The 22,991-nt window shown below is 37.3% G+C and overlaps 1 protein-coding gene across 2 annotated transcripts in view; it reads left to right on the top strand.

Annotated features, from left to right (window-relative positions):
- LGI1 (leucine rich glioma inactivated 1) overlaps window positions 1-22,991 on the top strand; it is a 56,389-nt gene that overhangs the window by 15,471 nt on the left and 17,927 nt on the right. The window contains exons 3-4 of one of the 2 annotated variants that reach the window (XM_001367147.4): window positions 15,927-15,998; window positions 16,092-16,163. In XM_001367147.4, the coding sequence (XP_001367184.2) occupies window positions 15,927-15,998; window positions 16,092-16,163 (144 nt within the window). The remainder of the gene's footprint in view (window positions 1-15,926; window positions 15,999-16,091; window positions 16,164-22,991) is intronic. The other variant, XM_016428386.2, reaches the window with a different exon arrangement.

The raw sequence follows: 22,991 nt of genomic DNA, 5'->3' as shown, positions 1-22,991 counted from the left end.
GAGTTGTTTTAATTCCCATTTCTTGAATCAATAATGATTTAGAACATTTTTTCATATGACTACACATAACTTGATTTCTTCTTCTGAATATTGTCTGTTCATATCATTTGACCATTTATGAATTGGGGAATGGCTCTTATTTTTTATGAATTTGACTTAGATCCCCATATATTTAAGGAATTAAGCCTTTATCAGAAAAACTCACTATAAATTTCTTAAATAATTTCATTGTTGATAGATTTTTAGCAAGATGTAGTTTCCCTCATTATCTTAGCTCCTTATATTTGTAAAATTGATGAACTACAATGAATTTGAAAAAAGTAACAAGGAACTGTAGAATCAAGGTCCTCAGAATTTTGATCACTCAATTGTAACATTTCTTTAAAAAATTTCCAATCCTTAATTTTAAAATCTAAAATTATTAATCTAATTTTGTGTTACATCCCCTCCAAGTTTAAAAAAAAAATCTCTCCTTTCCCAAGGACACCAGTGGTGTTTCATAAAGCTTCTACTTCATTTATAGTCTCCTGGGCTCCTATAGTATCCTGGGTTTCCATTTCTTATCTCTTACTTCTTCCATTTCCCTCTGAGGCTTTAGGAACCCTTTAGCTACATTTCCTTTCTTCTTTTGCTGCTTCTTTAGATCTGATCTAGTCCTGGTTTATACTAATCTTTCCTTTTAACCTTACTATTGCTAATGTCTCTTCAAACAGGATTCACTGCCCGTCTGTCCACCTGAATCTTCATCATTACCTTTGAGCTGACAGTTCTTCAAGGGTTTCCACATGATACTATCCTCCCTTGCCTCCTCCTTTTTGAGGCCCATTCTATTGGATTCCTCCAAGTTATTAACAAAAACAATTTCTGCCTTCCTTCCCTCTTTCCTTCTGACATTCTTATTTTCCAAGATTGAACCCAGAAACCTTCAAATATTCACTTTGAAAGGTTCCTCTTAAGATCACTTTTTATTAAACCATTACTTAGTCTCAGCTTCAAAATTATTACCCCATTTACAAATTTGATTATTTGCTTAGTTTTACCTTTTGAGTTCATTGTTTTAGTCCTAATTGAAATTGATTTGTCTCTGGTCTTGATTTATGTGTCATGAATTTCTTCTCTCAATTATTCCACTATTTTAAATCTCATTAATTCTCCTTATTTTCTACCCTTCCTAATTCTACCAAATGCTTACAAGGTAAAAATTACCACATAAACAGGAGATTCTTTTTCTCTTTCTCTTGATGTTTAATGTTTTAACACCTATCTCTAAATACAAAAATTCTGCTAATCCACCTCCAGAGAAAAATGTTGGAGTAAAAATACAGATGAAAACATGTAATTTATCACTTGTTGATTTGGGTATATGTTTTGGGGTTTGGGTTCTCCAAAATTATTTGCTTACAAAAATGAATAATATGGAAATGTGTTTTGTGTGGTAATACATGTACAAATCAGATTGAATTGCTTGTCAGCTCCAGGAGGGGGAGGAAAGAAATGAGGGAGACAATATGGGTCATATAACTTTGGGAAAATGTAGAAATTTGTGATTAAAATTAAAAAATTAAAATAATAAAATAATTCAGCTAAACTCATCATCCTCCATAGCTGGGACCTAACTTTGATATTCTGCTCTGTTAGAGAGACTTAAGAACCCTTCATTTTATTTTTCTTAGAGGAAGTTTCCAAGTCATTTATTTGCCAACTTTCACAGGAGTTCAACTGTAGAAAATATTGAGTATTTTGTAAGATTTGGAATAGAAAGAGAGCACTTCATAATGTCCCCCAGAACAGACTATAAATCAAAATTTGGCAAAGACTAAAAGTTATGTTCTAACCCAATTGTCTCCTCCCTTTTTCCTTACCTGTTCTCTCTTCCTTCTTTTGTATATACTGAGATTCTTTACAGTTTAATTTGGACCTATCATTTCACACAATTTTATATTTTCCTCACTTCTATTCATTTTCCTTCCTTTCAATAATCAATATTTGCTAAACCATATAAGATATTCTTCCTTGTTCTATGCAATATTAAACATAAAAAGACTTGACCCCTGGCATGAGGGACTTTATACTCTAACTGAGGGAAATACTGGGTAAATCTGTTTATGAACATTGACTTCTCCAGTTACTAGCCTACATACAGATAAAATCTTCTTTTCAAGTATTAGAAAGGAAACAAAATTTTATCATATCCAAACTTTGTCAAAAAACAATAACTTTTTTATCACAATCCATGATGTCCATAGCAGCAAAAATTGTAGCTATTGGATAGAACGTGGAAATATACTTTTCTTTTTTTTTTAAAACCTTCACCTTCCATCTCAAAATCAATACTGTGTATTGGCTCCAAGGCAGAAGAGTGGTAAAGGCTAGGCAGTGGGGGTTAAGTGACTTGCCCAGGATCGCACAGCTAGGAAGTGTCTGAGGCCAGATTTGAACCTAGGACCTCCCATTTCTAGGCCTGACTCTCAATCCACTGAGCCACCCAGCTGCCCCCTGGAAATATACTTTTCAGAGAGAATTATTAATTGCAATTTATAGAATGCAGAAGAGCTATGAAAGCTGACCCAATGGGATCTCACCGGAACTTCTCCCAGGTCATCTTATTCAATGTCTAGGACACATTCTTTCTCATCCTCTCAATGTTGAAAAATTTCCATATTTTGAGGGAGAAAATAATTTTTGGAAGTAGCCAAGAATCATTCTAAATTGGCTCATTGGTTTGGGGAATACCTCTGGAGTATGTCTATGTCAAAAATGAGGTATTGGGTTCTTTATCTTATGAATTATCTTTGAAGATAATTTCTCCTGATTAATCTACACATTAAGATGTGATACAAAATGTTTTAGCTTTGACTAAAGTAATGATACATTTTAAAAAATATTACTATCTGGGGGCATAGCTAGATGACTCAGTGGATTGAGAATCAGGTCCAGAGATGATGGGTCCCAGGTTCAAATTTGACCTCAGACACTTCCTAGCTGTGTGGCCCCAGGCAAGCCACTTAACCCTCATTGCCTAGCCCCTACTATTATTCTGCCTTAGAACCAATACACAGTATTGATTCTAAGATGGAAGATAAGGATTTAAAAAATATTCCGATCTGGAAATTGCCTTCAAAGATAATATACATTATTTTTGACATAGACATACTCCAAAGGTATTCCCCAACTCAGTGGGTCAATTTAGAATGATACTTAGCTACTTCCAAAAATTATTTTCTCCCTCAAAATACAGAAATTTTTCATCATTGAGAGGATGAGAAAGAATATGCCCTAGGCATTGAATAAGTTTCCCAAATCAGAATTCCAAAAAATGTTTTGAGCAAAGGCAGAATCTTTAAAATAGTATACTGGTTTCCTAGGGTTGAAAGAGACAACATTTACTTAGATCCTTAAGTTCTGGCCAATTCACTGGAAAAATCAGTTATTATTTTACAGTTATACTTGACAAATGTGGGGTAAATCTTAATGAGTTCCATTATGAATCTTGTTACAAAGAATAGATATAACCATATCACAGCAAATATTGAAAATGTTTTGCTATTATTGATACATTATATGTGATTTCATGGGAACTATGTCCCTCTCTAGATTTTTGGATAACCATATAGCAAGATCAATGTTGGTCCCAACTGATCTAGATCTAGGTCAGTGTCATGGACTCCTTTGGCAGTCTAGTGAAGCCAATAGACTCCTTCTTAGAACTGTTTATAAACCATTGAAGGAAATAGTACATTTCAGTTAGAAGTTATTAAAATTGAAAATGGAATTTTTTTCCAAAGTTCATGGTCCTTCTAAAATCTATCCCTGGATCCTTTGCCAACCTGTGGACCCCAACTTAAGAACCCATATTCTAGCTATATAAAGTTATACTATACTCGTTTTCCTGGTCAAATTAAATGGAAGATTATATTTTTCAATATTGTCAACATTTTTAAAAGTGTGAAATAATTTGATTATGTATTGTTTCATAGTTTAATATTTACATGCATTGAGTACATATTTTTAAATGATTTATTTAGCATATTTATTTAAAATATGTTTGTTTAAATATTAACACCTGAGTAAATTACCAGACCATTGTTAATTATCATTTAGTTTAATTCTGCTCTCTAAATGCAGGAGAAGGGCAGAATAATATTAACAATGGTAAAATTCATTTGGCAGCTAGATACTCTAGACCACAAAAATCTAATCTTCAACGAAAGGAAACTTACAGAGTTCTAAGCAATTATCAAATTATTCAAGAGACCAATAGTCCCTAATCAATTGGATCTAAGACCTTCCTTGCAGTCAAGGATTCTTGCTTTTATAGAACTTGGAAGACTACTAAAAATAGAATGAGGTATTATAATTCATGATTGGTCATCTTCAGAAGTGGGGAAAATACTGTAATTAGCTAAAGAAGACATCCATCAGCCTTTTCTGTTTGTTCCACGGTATTCCGGGGAGTTCCACAGGTAGTGAGGAACATTTATAACAAAGAACAGGAAACTGGTTTTTTTTAACACAACACAAGTTGATGTAAATCCTTAAAATAGGCCTGACTAACAAAGTATAAATTTATCCTAAACCTCCTATACAAGTAATAAAATCAATAGATGGTGGGTCAATCAATTGTACCTCACATGACTCCTAACAGTATCAGCCAAATCAAACTTCATTCTATCTTACTTAATTTACTAATACAATCACTGATATCCATGAAATCATAATGAACTGATTCAATACTGATTTAATTGAGTAGATATCAAAATTATTTTAGTAGTACATAGCAAATGAAATAATGCATGACATATTATTTATAAGCCTTAAAGCACCTCCTTATAATTTCTTCCAAAAGAAACTCCATTTCCCACCTCTCTGTAATTTTACTGACTTTCCCCATGTTTGGAATTCTCTCCCTCCTCACCTCTACCTCCTGATTTCCTTGACTTCTTTCAAGTCAGTCAAATTTCTGCCTTCTGTAAGAAGCCTTTCCTAGTCCTCCTTTTTTTTTTTTAAACCCTTACCTTTCATCTTGGAATCAATACAGCTGGGAAGTGTCTGAGGCTAGATTTGAACCTAGGACCTCCTGTCTCTAGGCCTGGCTCTCAATCCACTGAGTTACCCAGCTGCTCCCTTTCCTAGTCTTCTTGAATGATAGTGTCTTCTCTGCCAGATTATCTCCAATTTATACTCTCTCTCTCTCTTTCTCTCTCTCTCTCTCTCTCTCTCTCTCTCTCTCTCTCTCTATATATATATATATATATATATATATATATATATGTTGTTTGTTCATAATTATTTGCATTTGTTTCTTCCTTTAGATTATGAGTTCCTAAAGGACAGGAACTATTTCTGCCTTTCTTTGCTTCTCTAGCATTTAGCATAGTGCCTGGCATATAAGTACTCAATAAATATTTGTTGATGAATTGCGGGAGCTGGGGAGCATCTGTAGAGGTGTAGGTAATATAAGCAAAGAAAAATAGATGCATAAGTCATTCCTTTTCTCTCTAGGAAGCACCTCCCAATGATGCCCTGGAACTAGTTCAAGTGATTCATTGGTCAGTGGAATGATCCAGTACATATGCATGAGGCCATTCTGAATAAATAATGGACAGACAGATATAATGGTCCTTTTTGGACAAGGTGTCATTGGTCTCCTGAATATGAAAGGGAGCTTATGCCTAATTATTTAAGACTCAGTCTGGCAAAAAGAAGTGGTGAATTAATGCAAAACGTGTCTCACCCAAAATAAACTAGATAATTAAGGAGAAAAGAATTATTTTGGTGAATTATATGCACAGCAGTGCCAAGTCTTCAGATTGATTCATTAGTCAAGACATGAATCAAATATAGAATATTCAAAAATGTGGCTCATGATTTCCAAAAGCTTACATCTTAGTAATTTGGAAAAAACTGGAAGGAAGAAAAAATGACTTCCCCAAAAGCTCATCTTTGCACTTATGTTCCCTTAATAAAATATCAGTTCCTGGATGACAGAGTTCAAGGTTTTTGACATTCTAGCATAGAGCTTGGCACAATGTGAACACTCAGCTTTTAAAGGATGATGGCAATGAAAATGGGAAGCTCGATGGGGGCTGATGGCCATTTAATCTTCCTCTTCACTCTAGAGAAGGCTGGGTAGAAGAGCTGTTGAATATCAAAACCTACTACTCTGTTTCTAGAGCCTACATATCTTTAAAAGAATCCACACACTAATGAAAAGTCTGACTTTCTAAAACATCTCAGAGTTCACTAAGTTTCTATAAGTTTTGGTCCTGGCCCAGAATTAGATGGAGAAATTATCTCCATCTTTAATTACTTCTTCAACCTATATTCTCTGAGACATTAGCCCCTGAGCTAGTTCAGGTCCCTGATCTCTCTGTCTTCTAGTCCTTGCCCTGACCATTAAACTTCTTACTCCTCACCTATCTACCTCAGGCCTGAACTATTCTTTTACTCTTGCCTTATTTGCCTTAATCAAAATGGAATGGGGGCTAAAGACAGGAACTCAGAGTACCTGCAACATGACTCAACTGTGAGACTCAAATGAAATAATGTAAAATGCTCTTCAAAGTTTAAAGAACTATAAAAATGCTGGTAGCTGTCATCATCATCATCATCATGACTAGACTATGTATCATCAGTCCTCTAGTTTTCTCTGGAAAAGTCTAACAAAAAAAATTTTTTTTAACATTTAAAGTTTTTTCGTTGCTATCTTTTGTTTTTATATTTATTATCTCCCAATATACCTGCACCCCTATCCTATCCAAAGGACAAGCTAGTACTCTTTGAAAAACTAATATAAGTATTTGTTTATTACAAATATTTAAGTTTATTACAAGTATTTGATTGTTACAAATATTTGTTTATTACAAGTGTTTAAGACCATACTCTGATTTAATATTGTACAAAGTCTTTCACTTGCCCATAAACTTTGTGGTCCATTCAAATTATGGAAAGTATTGAAATGTAGGTAGGCATTGATTACTCAAATGCCAAGCATTAAGTGATGAGAACCTGGGCTAGGGTGGCAGCAGTAAGAATGAATGAATCTGAGAGATTGTAAAGGATGATGGCGAGAAAGGAAGCAAAAAATAATAAATGCCAGAGACAGTGGAATAAAAGTCATTCCTTTAATAGGAAAGTAGAGGAGGGCTTAGACAAAAAGGTTAAAAAATCACATTGTTCAGATACAGGTTGGATTAGGTGGCCCCTGATTTTACTTTCAATTCTGTCATTCTATGGATTCCTTACCAGGAATTACTTCCTGCTCTTCTGTCCCTAAAGTCCAGGCAGTAACTGCATTAGTGATTGTTTCATTAATGTGGACTTGTTTTTCTGCTTTCCTTCTTTCTGCCCATCTATTGCTTTACATTACTGCCCTTCCTTGGGCCAACTATTTTCCCCTCATCCTCATCCCTCTGAGGAATCTTCTTTGTTTTTTATAGTCCCTAATTCCTAATGACTGTGCCTATTCTTTAGTTCCTTGCTGATCTTTGGCATGTGTTAGGCTCTCTACCCACTAGACCAGCAACCCACTAGATACCCACCCACACCCTGATGCTGATACCTGTTTGAAGTATTATTACATCCAAGTGGAGATGGTCTCTGAGCAGCTAGAGGTATGTGGGACTGGAGCATGATTCAGGGATGGGGGCTGTAGATTTAGATACTGAAGTTAGAAGGACAAGTTTTAGAACCAGTGGGAGTATTAGAGTGAATCCAGGTTTCAGATTAGGTGGTCGAAGGAGATGAGCATCACCATAGCTGAGCTTTCGAGAGGTGCAAGAGACCTTACACACAGTCCAGCCCTGTATTTAATCTAGAAATCCCTTCTAAGGTATCTCATATGATCATTCAGCCTTTGTATGAATATTCTCAGTGACAAGGAATTCACTAACAGACTGTTCCACTGGAAGATGATTCTAATTATTACAAAGTGGTTTTTTTATTTATGTTGACCTCAAATTTGCTTCCTTGTAAATTCCATGCATTAGGTAATTCTGCTCTCCAAAGCAACATAGTACAAATTTACTCTCCCCAACTATTTGTAATTTTTCAAATATTTCAAGATGACTCTTCTATCTCACTTTATTCTTCTCCCCTGCTGGCTAAGTGTCCATACATCCTTCAGCTGTTCCTCACATGGCATTGTTTCTAGATTCCTTACTGTGTTTGTGGTCTTCTGGCCATATTAGTTTGTCAAAACCTCCCTTCAAATATGGTACCCAAAACTGAATACAGCATTTCAGTTGGTCACAGAGAGATGTGCCATGACTACCAGATGTAAATATAGCTCACCCTGCAATAGCTCCTCAAGTCAGTGAGAGTTCAGCACTTGGATAACTAGGAAACAAATATGTCAAAACTTGGATTTTCGCACAGAAAATCCAAATCATCCTATACATTAAGTTGACTTACACTTTGTACCTATGGTAAATTGGCTATTAAATGGAGAGGGACTTATGCACGTATCTGTTACACAACATTTTTCATTAAATTAGAATTATGTCCATACTAACAAAGCAATGTTTGTTCTCTGTTGGCTAATGGCCCAAGCTACAGACATGAACATTTTAATGAGGATGGCTTCAATGGGCTGCTACCTATAATTCATGGATGACAAATACAGTCTGCCTAATTCTCCCCACTGTGCTAAAGAACATGTAATTGAGTTTAGAAGGAAGTTTTTGTTCCCTCCTACTCCTTTCCACCGTCTACTCTCATACTGAGTTTATCTGGCTGCTGGGTAAGACGGTTTTGTAAATACCTCCTCAAAAGTAGGCACTGATATTAAAATGAGAGCTGTCAGAGAATATCACTCTGCCCCCAGGGAAAGATTCCAGGCTTATGTAAGGTAGGTTATAAATCCTCTTCCCTCTTATACATCAGACAGGGTAGCAGAGATATCTTTCGCTCATACAGAACAAAGAACAGAAACGAAATTTTGTCTCCACTCCTTTAAGGCTCCTACTATGTGCCAGATATTGTACTGAGTGCTGAAGATTCAGAGAAAGGCAAAGTTCCAAAGGGTCTCTGTTTTCAAGGAGCTCACAGTCTATACAAGCTCATGGAGGGCTGTTTTTGTAGCTTTGCATAAGAATAGTTTTCTGCTTTGTGAATTAGAGAAGAAAGTTCATTTGTACAATTAAAAATGTATAATTTTTATACAATTTTTACAATTTAAAGATGAGTATATAGTAGAAGTCAGAGGACAGTACTAAAACAGGTTACAGGACAGCAACATTAGATCAAGCTTTTTTGATGTCATTATGTTTGAAAGTCATGATCTGATCGGTTTCTAAATCCTTGTACTATAATAATATTTGTTACAACAGGCCCCTGTTATATTAATCGATCAACAAGCATATATTAAGCACCCACTATTTTCCATAATCACATAGGGTAGCTTGTTAACTCAATAAATAGAATGCCAGGTCTGGAGTTAGGAAGACCTCTATTCAAATCCAACCTTAGTCACTAGCTATGTGACTTTGAGCAAGTCATTTAATCCTGTCTACCTCAGTTTCCTCACCTGTAAAATGAGATGGAGAAGGAAATGGCAAACTTGTCCAGTATCTTTGCCTTCAAAATCCCAAATAGTGTCATGAACACATGAACCCAAATGGGGTCGGACACAACTGAAACAAACAACAAAAAAATATACCATAAGGATCCACTTCATACCAGACACATTTCTGGGTGCTAAGGATACAGCCCCTATGGGGGGGGGGATAGAATGCATATGTATGAGTACATACCAAATACATAAAAATTAAATACAAGTTCATTTCCAAGGGGAGGGGTCAGTGCCCAAAAAAATCAGGAAAAGGTCTCATAGAGAAGGTGGTGCTTGTGGTCCACTTTAAGGGAAACTATGGATTCCAAGAATCAGAGATTAGAAGAAAGTTCATTTCAGACATGGGGAAAAACCCTGTGCAGAAGCATGGAGAGAGGAAATGGGATGCCATGTGTGAGAGAAAGTTTGATGAAAACAGAACCTGTGAAGGAGAGTAATATGTAAGTCTAAAAAGGTAGGTTGGAGCCAGGTTTGAAGGACTTTGAAATATCTTGAAAGAAAATAACTAAAAAACATCTCAAGTTTTTTTCAATTTATGTAAATTGCTATGCTGTACTATTTATGTCTACCGACGATAATCCTTAGAACCATATTTAGAAAATGGACAGACTCATCAAGCATGGTGGTGAGTGCCTATAGTTCTCTGTTGCCCAAGAGGCTAAGGCTGCTGGTTCACCCAAACTCGGGATTTCTGAGCTGCAGAAGGACTAAAGCTGATTGGATATTTGTACTAAGTCCAGAACCAATTTGGTGAGCATCCAGGAGAGGAGAGTCACCAGACTCCCTGAGGAAGGGCAATCTGGTCCAGGTCAGAAAATTGAAACAGGTTAGAACTTCTGTGATGATTTCCATTGGAAATGAGCGTGTAAGGGGCTGCTACACGTCCAGCCTAGGAAAGATAGGGAGACAGTCCTTTTGTTTTTTTCAGAGTGTACTAGCATCACACGGTATAGTTATAGAATTTGTAAGTTTCCATTAACTCCAAATGTAGAATTCAAAATTGGTTAGGCTTATTACTGCCTTATCCGGTAGACTTCATTCATGTAAGTCTCTCAAGACTTGAACATAATGTTTGTTTTTTTAACATGTAAATATTTAGGCCAAATTCTGCCCACAAATGTCCAATTTGTCAGTCTCCTTGACATCTGATTGGGCAGAAGTATAATGCGTAATGGGAGTTGTTTACTCTAGCAACTAGGAATGTCTGATTTGAAATTACTGACATACTGTTGGGCAATTTTGCACAATAGCAGGACTGGGAATAGTTTCCATGCATGTCTTTATCTTTTCCTCCTCCATCTTGACCACTGGAGAATGTGTCAACATAAGGCAGATCAAAGGTCCCCAGCTGCAGAAAGCTGCTAGAGATGGTTACAATGGCAGACTTTAGTGATTAAGCCACTAGTACTAGTCTTGTTATTTTCTGAAGGCACGGGGTGAAACCTGAACTAGATTGGTACTTAGAGAAGAGACACTGAGCTTTACTCAGCCTTTCTAGATTGGTAGGACCTGACAGAGCCATCACCAGAGATTTGACCATGGATGAAGACTATTTTCTGTGACAGCGACTTACAAAGAACTGCCTGCAAGAGTATAAAGGGATTGGGATCTGTGCCAGGGGAAGCAGTCTCTTGTGAGTGAAATCTTGGTTACCTGAAACACTGACGTGTTAAAATATGAGGTGAGAAGCCATTATACAGGAAATTCACACCCAAAAATCCCTGAATCTTTATTTTCACAACTTTGGATCTGTAACAGGGGGAAGCACTGTTTATATTGCCCCAGGATGCAAGGGGATTTCTTGTACTCGGTAAGCTATCCTCTGCCTGTAGCTCCTGTATATCAGCAAGTCAGGTCTTGGCTCATTAGTGTTCTCTGTAGGTTTCAAACTGATAATCAGCCCTTCTCCGTGTTCCTCTAAATTCTACTCTCCCCCAACCCTAGAGTAGAGCGCAGAATTTTATTCACCTTATCCTTTTCCCAGTTTTCTGACAATAATATATCAAAATTTTAGATATTTAAAGGGGAAATGACTTTGAAACTCTTCAAGGAATCATGCAAAGAGAGAGAAGGGTCCAGTGATAGTTGGAAAGAGCTAATAGTTTATCAAGGTTTTAATGTTTAATATTTGTTTTCTATAAACTAATGGCATTTATAATTCTTCCTAGATCTCTCCTGCCTAAAATCTCCCTTAAGTGGTAGGATTTTAAAGTTCCAGTTCATCTTATGAGTTACTGATTAGCAAATTGAGACCCAGCATCACTTTACTAAGGTCAGGAATATAGAAGCAGGGCTGAGATTCAAATCTAGCCCTTTGCATCCCAAGTCCCAGATTCATCCAATAGCCCAGAGAGGAAGGAAATCCAGGTTGAATATTAGAATTATACTGTAAAGCTAAAAGGACAAATTCGATCTGTGCTAAGAGTTCCTTGAGAAGAGCCAAGCCCAAATGGCAAGATAGCTCTTAAAGGCTGTAAGTGAACTGTTAGTTATATAACCCATTTCCATTTATCCTCCTCCCTTCCAGTGAGTAAGGAATGGCCCTCTCCAATTGTAAAATAGAAACAGATGGAAACAAAGCCCCCTTTCAGACTCTGAAAGGGATGGGGTATTTGTGTTAGAGACTCCAAATGATCAGAATCTCTGCTTTGTGATAAGGGAGATGAAAACACTGAAAGAGAAAACGGATTTTGTTCATTGTTTCATCATTTCTGGGGAGTGATTATATTACTATTCCTTCCCTGTAGTATTTATAATTTTAACCTAACTGCATTATGAACTAAATTCGATTTCTAGAGCCTCCAGTATGACCATCTAATCTAACCTAATGTTTCGATGCTCTTTACAACAAACTAAATGAAGAGTTAGTCATTCAGCTTCTGCTTAGGTATCTCCAATGGTGGGAAACTCATTACCTACTTCATTAGACAACCAGTTCTATTTCTGGATAGGTCTAATGATTCGGAAATTGTCCTTTAGCCTGAAACAATTTTTTTTTCTCTTTACTCCCCAGTGCTTATAATTCTCCCTTCTGGGATCATATGTTATCAGTCTCTTAACTCCTCCTCTGTAGCCTTTCAGGTATTTAAGAAAAATGATCAGCTTCAAGTGTCTCCTTCTTAGGTTTGACTAAGATCATGTCTAAGTCTTCTTCTGGTAAATAGCGCCATGTCTTTTCTCCTATAACATGACTTTAACCATCCTATTTGTCCTTCTCTGTACATTCTCCAATTTGTCAATGCCACTTTTTAAATGGTTCTTTGCTCTATGGTAACTCAATTCTAATTCCATGGTGATGAAATTTAGCTGCCCTCCATAGCCTTCTATAATTTTGCTGCCCTGGATTTCAATATGGCACACACAAGTCGAGTTTTGGGCAAATACTTTTTTTCTGAGCTATCTGGCTCTGTTCTCTTTTATCATTTCACTCTCATCCCACTGACTAAGGAAACGGAAAGCCTATCATGTATTTGCCCATCTCCACCGAAGTCCCAGTAAGAAATGAGCCTCTCTGTTCCCAAGTTCCTCTCTACTTTGTTACCTCCTTCCTCTCTGCCCTGGAGGTCTGTATGGTCTGGCTCCACCTGAAGCAGCTCATCTTTTCTTGCCCATCTCACAGCTCTGCCCCTTCTCTGGAAGCAGGTCACATCTTTCAGTTGCTTGACAAACCATTAACATACAGAGCCTGAGGCATGGCCAAGCCAGACTCCCCTAAATCTGACCCTTCTCCCATCATGGCTTCTTCTCCCAGATGCTCTTGCTCCCTTGTCTGGAATCTATATTCCCAAGTGGACCCTCCTCCCCTAGGTCTCCACTATTGGCTAAGCTAAGGTGACAGACATACCAAATAGCTTTTAGAGGCTGGCCACTTTCCCTTGGTCCTCAGCTAGAGATCCAATCATGTTCTCTTTTAAGGGTCTGGTATCATTGTCCTCATTTAGGCCATTCTTCACTCCCACATTCCCTTGGTCCCAAAAGCCACTGGTAAGAATTTATGGCATATTGAAATATCAACATATCCTTACCCCATGACCCAAAGAAGTACTTCATTGCCTGGTTGTTGTTCTTTTATGTTTATTTCTTTTTCAGATAATAATGGAGCCCTTGGGCTTAAAACCCTGGGAAAAAAATAAATGGGGGCCAGATAGTGGGGGAGGGAAGATGGAGGATTAATCAAAATGTTTTAAGAAAAGGACATAGGAATCACAGAATCTTAGAGCTGGAGGAACATTAAAGATCAACTATCACAACTCTCTCGATTTTTCAGTGAAGGAAATTGAGCCTCAGAAGAATCTAGTGACTTTCCCATTGTAGCATTACTAGCAGAGTTGGGAATAGAGTCCCAGGCCAAGCCCAGTGTATATAGTTGGAAATTCTTGAACCCCTAAAAACTACATTACCCCAAATTCCTTTCTGTATCACCTAGAATCCTTTTCCCTTTTCCTGTGTTCTCACGTTTGCATGATTGTATTTAAGTTTGCTGACTCCTCCCTTGCTCTTTTCTTTCTTGCAGTCGAGTTAAGCAGGGTTCACTCTAGTTTTTTTTATTTTAATAAATCTTATAGATATAATACTTGAGTTATTGAATATTAATTTTAATCTTCACAAGTGCTCTTTCTTTTTATGCTTCTATGCCTCTGAAAGTGGAGCCCAAAGTAAGAACCCAAACTCACAGCCCTGAAACTGAGCCCTCTAACTGACTGAGCTTGCCATTTTGATCTAAGAATTGACAGAATCAGATTCATGGTTCTCTCAAATCCCAATTCTATTTCTGGCAAGAATATCAAAGGACATCTTGGAGAAGATCATTATTGTCCTCTTGATATTAACCTCAAAGATTAGTGACATTCCTCAAACATTCTAGCTTCCATTTGAAACCAGTATGTCATCTATTAGTTTAACTAAGTCTTTTTGAAGCTTCTTTTTCAACCTGTACCATCTTTGGGGATATAACTCCCAGAAACTTACCAGCTAAGTTCTTATCTCACCATGTTGTTGTATGGAAAGTGATCTATAAACCTTAAAGCAACATAGAAATAGAAATTATTATTTCAATGGAACTCTGATTCAATTGCTATAAGGAACTTCTAAAGAGGAAATTTTCTGTACCCACCAAGAGTGATCCATTTGTAGTTAGTCATAAGAAGTTGCTCAGGGCACTGAAAATTTAAATGATTCACCTAGTGTCAAATTGAGCACAATGGATGGAGTACTGGACTTGGAATCAGGAAGACTCATCTTCACGAGTTCCAGTGTAGCCTCAGACACTATCTGCAAAACCCAGTTTGCCTCAGTTTCCCCATCTATGAAATGAGTTGGAGAAGGAAATGGCAAACCATTCCAGCATTGCCAAGAAAACTCCAAATGGGTTCATGGAGAGTCAAACATGACTGAAATGATTTAACAACAAAGCATTACACAGCCAGTATATATCAGAAATGGGACTCGAACCCAGTTTCCTGACTTAGAAACCTCCTTTTCAGTCATATGCAATGTGGTTTCTTCCAGATTAATATTATTACTGTGTAAAATAGTCCCTTATTTATCTTCACGTTTCTACTTCAGAATATCTGAACTATTCTTTGAAGAACTCACCATTGTGTTGTGGCTGGCAATGGAGATTACATTTCATAAGTGGCTTTTAAAATATTCCCTTCTGACTCTCAATGTGGATGTCAGATTGTCAGGATGCCAACAGTGCTTGTATTGTCTAAGAAGAAAATGGGCTTATGGTTTTTTCTTCACCCTACATTTTGTACTTGACTCCCCTCTCCAAAAAAGGTCTAATTATTACTTATTTAACTGGTACAGATGGCTTGGCTGCTTATTTCCTCACCTCACCACTTAACATGCCATCTTATTGGTTCATCCCTGGCCAACGGGCCAGGAACCCCACTGCCTGGTCAGATGTTGTTCTGGTTGTCAGAAATCCCAAGCAGAGGAATTTCTGAAATAATTTTCTCCCTAAAGCTATTGGCTTTGCTCATTGAGAGTGGTCTCGCCTGCCTTGAATATAACTTGAACTGTAACTTTTGAGCATAAGGATAAATGTCTGTGCTCTGTGTGTGTGTGTGTGTGTGTGTGTGTGTGTGTGTGTGTGTGTGTGTGTGTGTGTGTGTGTGAGTACAAGAGGGGGAGGGAGACGGATCAGAACATGTGCTCCAAGCTTTTTATAGCTAGACAATTTGGGGTTACAAAAACTGCTTCAGAAATTATCCAAAGGAACATCATAGGAGTCAGCCAGCAGGTGTTTTCCATACTGAGCTCCTATTAAAACAAGGATTAAAGGCAGAGAATCTTGTGATTGTTACCATTTTCCTGGTTACAAATTTTAAACCATATTTCTTCTCTGCAGGTTATTCACATCAAATTCCTTTGATGTAATCAGCGATGACGCTTTCATTGGCCTCCCTCACCTCGAGTACCTGTAAGTGAGCCTCTTGGGTTTCTCATCACAATTCAGTACAAGAGCTTCCCAGCTGCTGTCGTTGTTTGACTAAAAAGTTATAACCTGTTGCAGATTCATAGAAAACAACAACATCAAGTCAATCTCAAGACATAGTTTTCGGGGCCTAAAGTCTTTAATCCACCTGTAAGTACAGAGGTTGTGTGTTACTTCTTCTTCGTCTTGCTGATTAAATATTCAGTTAACTGGCTGATTATTTGTATAGAGATCATCCAGGACCTTAGGGATTATGTCAAAATCTGAACCATCTCCTACCTTCATTTGCATCTAACTCACCAATTCCTGGCATTCTTCTTAGGGGATTAAAAATTAATTTGAATATTAATCTAAAGAATGTGATCTGGAAAGCAGTCTTTTACAAAGAAATCATGAGAGGGCAGTTAAGTGGCTCAGTGGATTGAGAGCCATGCCTAGAGATGGGAGGTCCTGGGTTCAAATATAACCTTAGTCACTTCCTAGCTTTGTGACCCTCGGTAAGTCACTTAACTCCCTTGGCCTTACCACTCTTCTGCCTTGGAACCAATACACAGTATTGATTTTAAGAAGATAAGCATTAAAAAAAATAACAAAGAAATCATGAGAAAAAATATTCTGAAGTTGCCAAGATCACTGCCTACCTCCATCAACATGGATAATTGAGAATTAATTACTTAATTTTGTTAAATATTTGATTTTATTATTATTTTCCTATCTATATTTAAACCTGAACTTGGTATTATCTCATCAAGGGGTTGAAAAAGTACAAAATAAATTCATTTTCATGATTGTTTCTTCTGAATGAAGCCAAGCAACTTGTTCTAGGTGAAATTTTTCATCAATCCAGCAACTCTTTTGGTGCCTCACAGATACTCCCTCAATAAGTGAATTATCTCCTGAGTCATAGAAACCTAGAACTACATTCTGGAATAAGTGTATATGATTTTATAGTAGGAAGATGTTCTAATCCATGATATACACAAATAAAAAACATGTCCCGTATCCTTCTTTCTCTGAATATACCACACTTTGTGAACCCATTTGATGTTTTCTTGGTGAGATATTAAAGTGGTTTGCTATTTCCTTCTCCATTCCTTTTCATGAAAAACATGGAACCCCAAGGAGAAAAAAAAATTCTTAGGATCCAGCATTTTATTTTATTTTATTTTTTAATATTTGAAAATTTTAATTAAATAGTTAATTTAGAATATTTTTCCATGGTTACACGATTCATATTCTTTCCCTCTCCTTCTCCCAACCCCCTCCCATAGCTGACAGGCAATTCCACTGGGTTTTACATGTGTCATTGATCAAGACCTATTTCCATATTATTAATATTTGCACTAGGGTGATCATTTAAAGTCTACATTCCCAAACATATCCCCATCAACCCATATGATCAAGCAGTCATTTTTCTTCTGTGTTTCTATTCCCATAGTTCTTTCTCTGGATATAGATAGTGTTCTTTCTCATAAGTCCCTCTGAATTGTCCTGGATCATTGAATTGCTTCTAGTAGAGAAGTCCATTATATTCTTTTGTACCACAGTGTATCAGTCTCTGTGTATAATGTGCTCCTGGTTCTGCTCCTTTCACTCTGCATCAATTCCTGAAGGTCGTTTCCAGTTCACATGGAATTCTTCTAGTTTATTATTCCTTTGAGCACAATAGTATTCCATCACCAACATGTACCACAATTTGTTCAGCCATTCCCCAACCAAAAGGCATCCCTTCATTTTCCAATTTTTTGCTACCACAAAGAGTATGGCTATGAATATTCTTGTACAAGTCTTTTTCTTTATTATCTCTTTGGGGTACAAACCCAGCATTGCTATGGCTGGAGGTTCCAGCATTTTAAAAGTTTATATTTCAAGATAAAATCTAAAAGCAAAAATGGAAACTAGGTCATAGTTCAGGAACTCTTCTCCAGTGGAGACTCTATATACTTCTCAAGAGTAGGTACTATTTCCTAGGATATCTGCGTGACTCAATGAATAGAATGCTGGACCTGAAATCAGGAAAAACTGAGTTCAAATCCAGTCTTAATCATTTATTAGCTGTGTAACCCTGAACAAGTCAATTAACCTCTGTCTGCCTCGGTTTTCGGTAAAATGGGGAAAACAATAGCACTTAACTCCCAGGGTTTTAAAGATAAAATGAGATATTTGTAAAGTGCTTAACATAGTGTGTGGCACATAGTAATATTTAATAAATACTTGTTTTCTTCCTTTTGTCTTTTTATAGAATAAATAGAGAACAGCTGAGTGGTATATTGGGTAGAGTACTGAATTTGTAGTCAGAAAGACCTGACTTCACATCCAGTCTCAGACACTTGCTGGATGACTCTGGGCAAGTCATTTAACCTCTGCCTGCTTCAATTTAACAGTAAAATGAGAATAATAATAGCATTTACCTCCCAGGATTGATGAAGATCAAAGATAATATTTATAATACCTTAAAGTGTCATATAAATACTAGCAATTATTCCTATCTCCAACACCTAGACAGTGCTTTGCACACAGCAAGTACTTAATAAATGTTTTTGGTTGAATTGAATGAGATCCTAAATAGAGTTATGAGGCATGTGATTATTATGCCTTGGAAGTTGCTCTGATAATAAAAAATAATAGCAAGATGATGATAGAGGAGGCAGTAACATTGGAAATCATTAGATATGTTTTTCTTCTATCTTTTCTCTTCTTCTGATTCACTACAAGCAGGTATTAAGTTGCAATCTGAAGATGCTTACTTATAGTTATTATATATAATATGCAATATTATATAATATATTTATTAGTATTAATATTATATACACCATGTTTATCATTAATATTTGTACCATTTATATTTATTATTATTAATATCATATTTAAGGTTGTATTTATTATTGACATTATATAATATAACATATTTATTGTTATTAATATCACATGATATAACATTGTATTTATTATTGTCAATAAATATAATGTTAGAATTATTAATAATATAATATATGTTATTATAACATCATATGCTATATAATATTTACTGAGCAGTTCTGGAAATATCTGAGGGACAATGGAGGCTAGCAATTCCTCACACTGCTCTGGAGTCTCTCTCTCCTTCCCTCACCATGGTAGTGGGGATGGAGGAATGAGGGAAGTGGGGGGAAGGGGAAGGTCAGGGAAGGCTTCCAGCTGGAATCTGGACATCCCAAAATAAAAGGAGCAAATGCTCTAAAGTGGCTACAGCCCTGAATGGAAGGAGTCTTATGACCTCAATGGGGAACACATTCTTTTCAATTCAATCGAACTCAACAAGTATTTAGCAAGAGCCAACTATGTGTTCAACACCCAGGACAAAAGAAGTACAAGACAGTCCCTGCTCTCCAGGAGCGAGTAACCTAATTAGGGAGTGACTGGGCAGCAAAGGATCTGGAGCAGGCGGCAGGCAGGGGCTCAATACCCACTGTGTCGGTGCCCATTGACTCTGTAGGCATCAAGGGCAGGCTGGACCTTAGCTACATCCTCCTCCTCAGCCCTTCCCCCAGACTTCTCTTCACAAATGAGAAGGGGATTCTCTTTCAAACCCCCCCCCCAACTAACTAATGAGCATTAACAGTGGTTGCTTAACAACCTATCAAAACCAGCCAGTTATTCTGGCTGAATTCTCTGAGCAGAATTCTCCATGAAAGATCAAATGAATGATAACTTGGGTCATAGTCCATCTCCTAGTGATACAAGGTTGAATGGAAGCCCACAAAGCAAGACTTTTCTCTCCCTCCAACCCCCCCCCATTTTATATAAGTGAAATAGAATTCCATTTTACTCAGTAAACATTGTGGCACTCCTACTATGTGCAAGTATGTGTCAGGTGCTCAGCTATTAAGACATGATTTCTGCCCACAAGGAGATTAGAGTCTTTATGGCTTATGGAATGAAACAACCCTAAAGTGGAAAGGAATCAAGAAATAATCTAGTTCAGTTCTTACATGAAATAAGAATCTTCTTTTTTAAAATCACATAAAAGGGATTGGACAATTCCCACTTGGAATCCTCTGGTGGTTTTCTAATTTTAGAAGTAGCCCATTCCATTTTTGAATAACTCAAATTGTGAGGAAATTCTCCCTATACTGAACTGAAATGTCTTCCCATAACTTCAACCCATTATTCCTTGTTTTCTCTCTGGGACCATCTTCCATCACATAGCCCATAGAATATTTGAAAATTGTAATCATTGCTTCTCCCTCCTCCCTACTTCTACCTATCAAGGTCTCCTCTCTTTTTTTTAAAAAAACCCTTACTTTCTATCTTGAAATCAATATTATGTATTGGTTCTAAGTCGGGAGAGTGATAAAGGCTAGGCAGTGGTGGTTAAGTGATATGCCCAAGGTCACACATCTAGGAAGTATCTGAGACAAGATTTGATCCTAGGACCTCTTTCTAGGTCTGGCTCTCTATCCATTGAGCCACCCAGCTGTCCCCAGTCTTCTTTTTCTCCAAGGTAAACAACCATAGTTCTTTCAACTGAATCTCAAAAAATACCTCCTCACCATCCTCATTACCCTCATCTGCGTGCACTGCAGCTTGTCTCTCACCAAAAATATGGTGCTCCAAATAGGATATGATATTCTAGACATGGCTCAACTAGGGAAGTGGACAGAAAAACTATAGCATTTCTTTCATTCTAAATATTTGTATTTCATGCAGACTGAGAGCATGATGGACAAGAATGACAAATATTTTCCCCAAATCACCTGGAAGGGGAATGGTTTTCATGAAAAGACAGTTTGGGAGAGTGAGGCAATTACAGAACCAAAGAATATCACAGCTAGAATGAACCTCAGGTATTCAAATCCATAATGAGGAAACTCAGTCCCTCAAAGAGTTTACAGCTAGGAAGTATCTGAGACAAGATTTGAACCTAGGACCTTCTAACTAACAGTGATGTTACATAGCAAAAATGGCCCTAGAAACCATGATTCCTGTCTTCCATGCTAAGTGCCTTCCTCACTATTCCATGTGTCCACTCCTTTGCCTCAGTACTGGGAGAAGTTGTCTTTTGACTATGTGTAGGAACCTTGGGTCTCTTTTAGGACCATCTTCTCTTTATGCCATTGTCCTCCCCCTATCCTCACCCCCCTACTGGCCACCTTTCTGAATCACCAGCCAGCCCTACAACCAGGACACGGCACAATTATCCCCATTTGCCAAACTCTCGAGATCGTACTTATTCACAATTAGCTTTTTTCTGAGAGAAGACCAAATTCTGATAGGTGCCCTCTCCCATCCATAGTCCTGCCTTTTGTAATTCAGTATCAGCCTTCCTGACCAGAGACTGGCATCCTTGGTTCTATGGCCACAGAGAACCTCGGTCACATCCTTGGAAGCAGCAGAGAAGGCAGCCAAATGAAGGGGTGCTTGCTATATGGCACAAGGAACGCTACTACCATTGGGAAACCAGGACCTTGCCATTGTCAGTGGAGTGTATGTGAAAATAAGGACTTTCCAGCTGTTTCATGGCAGTAGCACAAAATAAGAAGTCTTTTCCCCTTCTTCTCATGATAACATATTATCCCATACTAGCTAGCTGTGTGACCTTGGCAAGTTATTTCACCCCTTCTGGGTCTCAGTTTCCTTATATAGAAAATGAGCACTCTTGTAACCAAGGAATAGTGTTCTAAATTGACTAAATAAATTAATTTTTTAAAAAATTTTAATTAAAAATGTTTAATTTAAATAATTAATTGATTGATTTAAAATTTTTAAATTAAAAAAAGTAAAAAACTTTTTTTTAAAACCCTTACCTTCCATCTTGGAGTTAATACTGTGTATTGGCTCCAAGGCAGAAGAGTGGTAAGGGCTAGGCAATGGGGGTCAAGTGACTTGCCATGGGTCACACAGCTAGGAAGTGGCTGAGGCCAGATTCGAACCTAGGACCATCCCATCTCTAGGCCTGGTTCTCAATCCACTGAGCTACCCAGCTGCCCCAAAAAAACTTTTTTAAAAAAGAAAATGAGCAAAGGTTGTTGGAGTCAAGCATAAATTTGGTCTAAATTCATAGTTTTGCCCTGGACTCTAGGATTGGTCCTGTTTATATCAGCTATGTAATTCATCATCAGATTGATCAGTTGGCACATTTTAACAGAGCAAGCTCACTTATATTAGCCCTCCAGTTTTTGAAATACATGATAGGAGAGAGAGTGCCAGGGTTGGTTCCTGCCACCTTTTAGGAACAGAAGATTATACAAATAAGGCCAGTCCTACAGCTCAGAGCTCTTTCTGTCCTTCTCCATCCTAGAACTGGTTAATTGTTTGTAAGTTTATTATCAGCATACTGCTGCTGATAATGGCAGATGGAGGGTAGACCAAAACCCTTGATTCTTTGCTACTGTGGACTGTATACAGCACCCAAAGGTACATACCTGAGGGTGTTAAATCACCATTGACCATCAGGAGATATTAAAAAGGTACAAAGGAACTGAGTTTGGTCATCAGAAAAAAATTAAACAAAGTGGATATCCTAGCCTCTGATTTAATTTAAGCTATATCGCTTCTAGCTATAGACAGAGTTACTAACTGGTAGGAATAGTCAATCATCTCTTTTTTTAAAGCTGCAAGTGAAGACTTTGGAAAGGTTATCATTAATTACCTGCTTGCCAAACTAGAGGCCTTCCTTCCCCAAAAGAGAATGTCAGGAAATAGATAAAGTACTAGGGAATGAACCTCAAAGACTCAGCACAGCCTGGGTTCCTTGTTTGCAATTTCCTTGTTGTTTGATTTTTTTTCTTAGGTGGTTTTCTTAGTTAAAGAGATTCCAGTTGGCCTTTTGTTCCCAGCTTTGTTCTTAAACTTTTGGACTGGCTAATAAATCTATGAGCTGGTTCTACTTGCCTGAATGTGAGGGGATTATCAACTTTTCTCTTCATGCCAGTTATCTGCCTTTATGAAAACTTATTGAATATTAGGTGAGATTCTTTTCTCCTTACAGTTTCTTGT

The sequence above is a fragment of the Monodelphis domestica genome, chromosome 1 (assembly GCF_027887165.1).
Source record: "Monodelphis domestica isolate mMonDom1 chromosome 1, mMonDom1.pri, whole genome shotgun sequence".
NCBI lineage: Eukaryota > Metazoa > Chordata > Mammalia > Didelphimorphia > Didelphidae > Monodelphis > Monodelphis domestica.
This window is presented reverse-complemented; position numbering and strand designations above follow the sequence as displayed.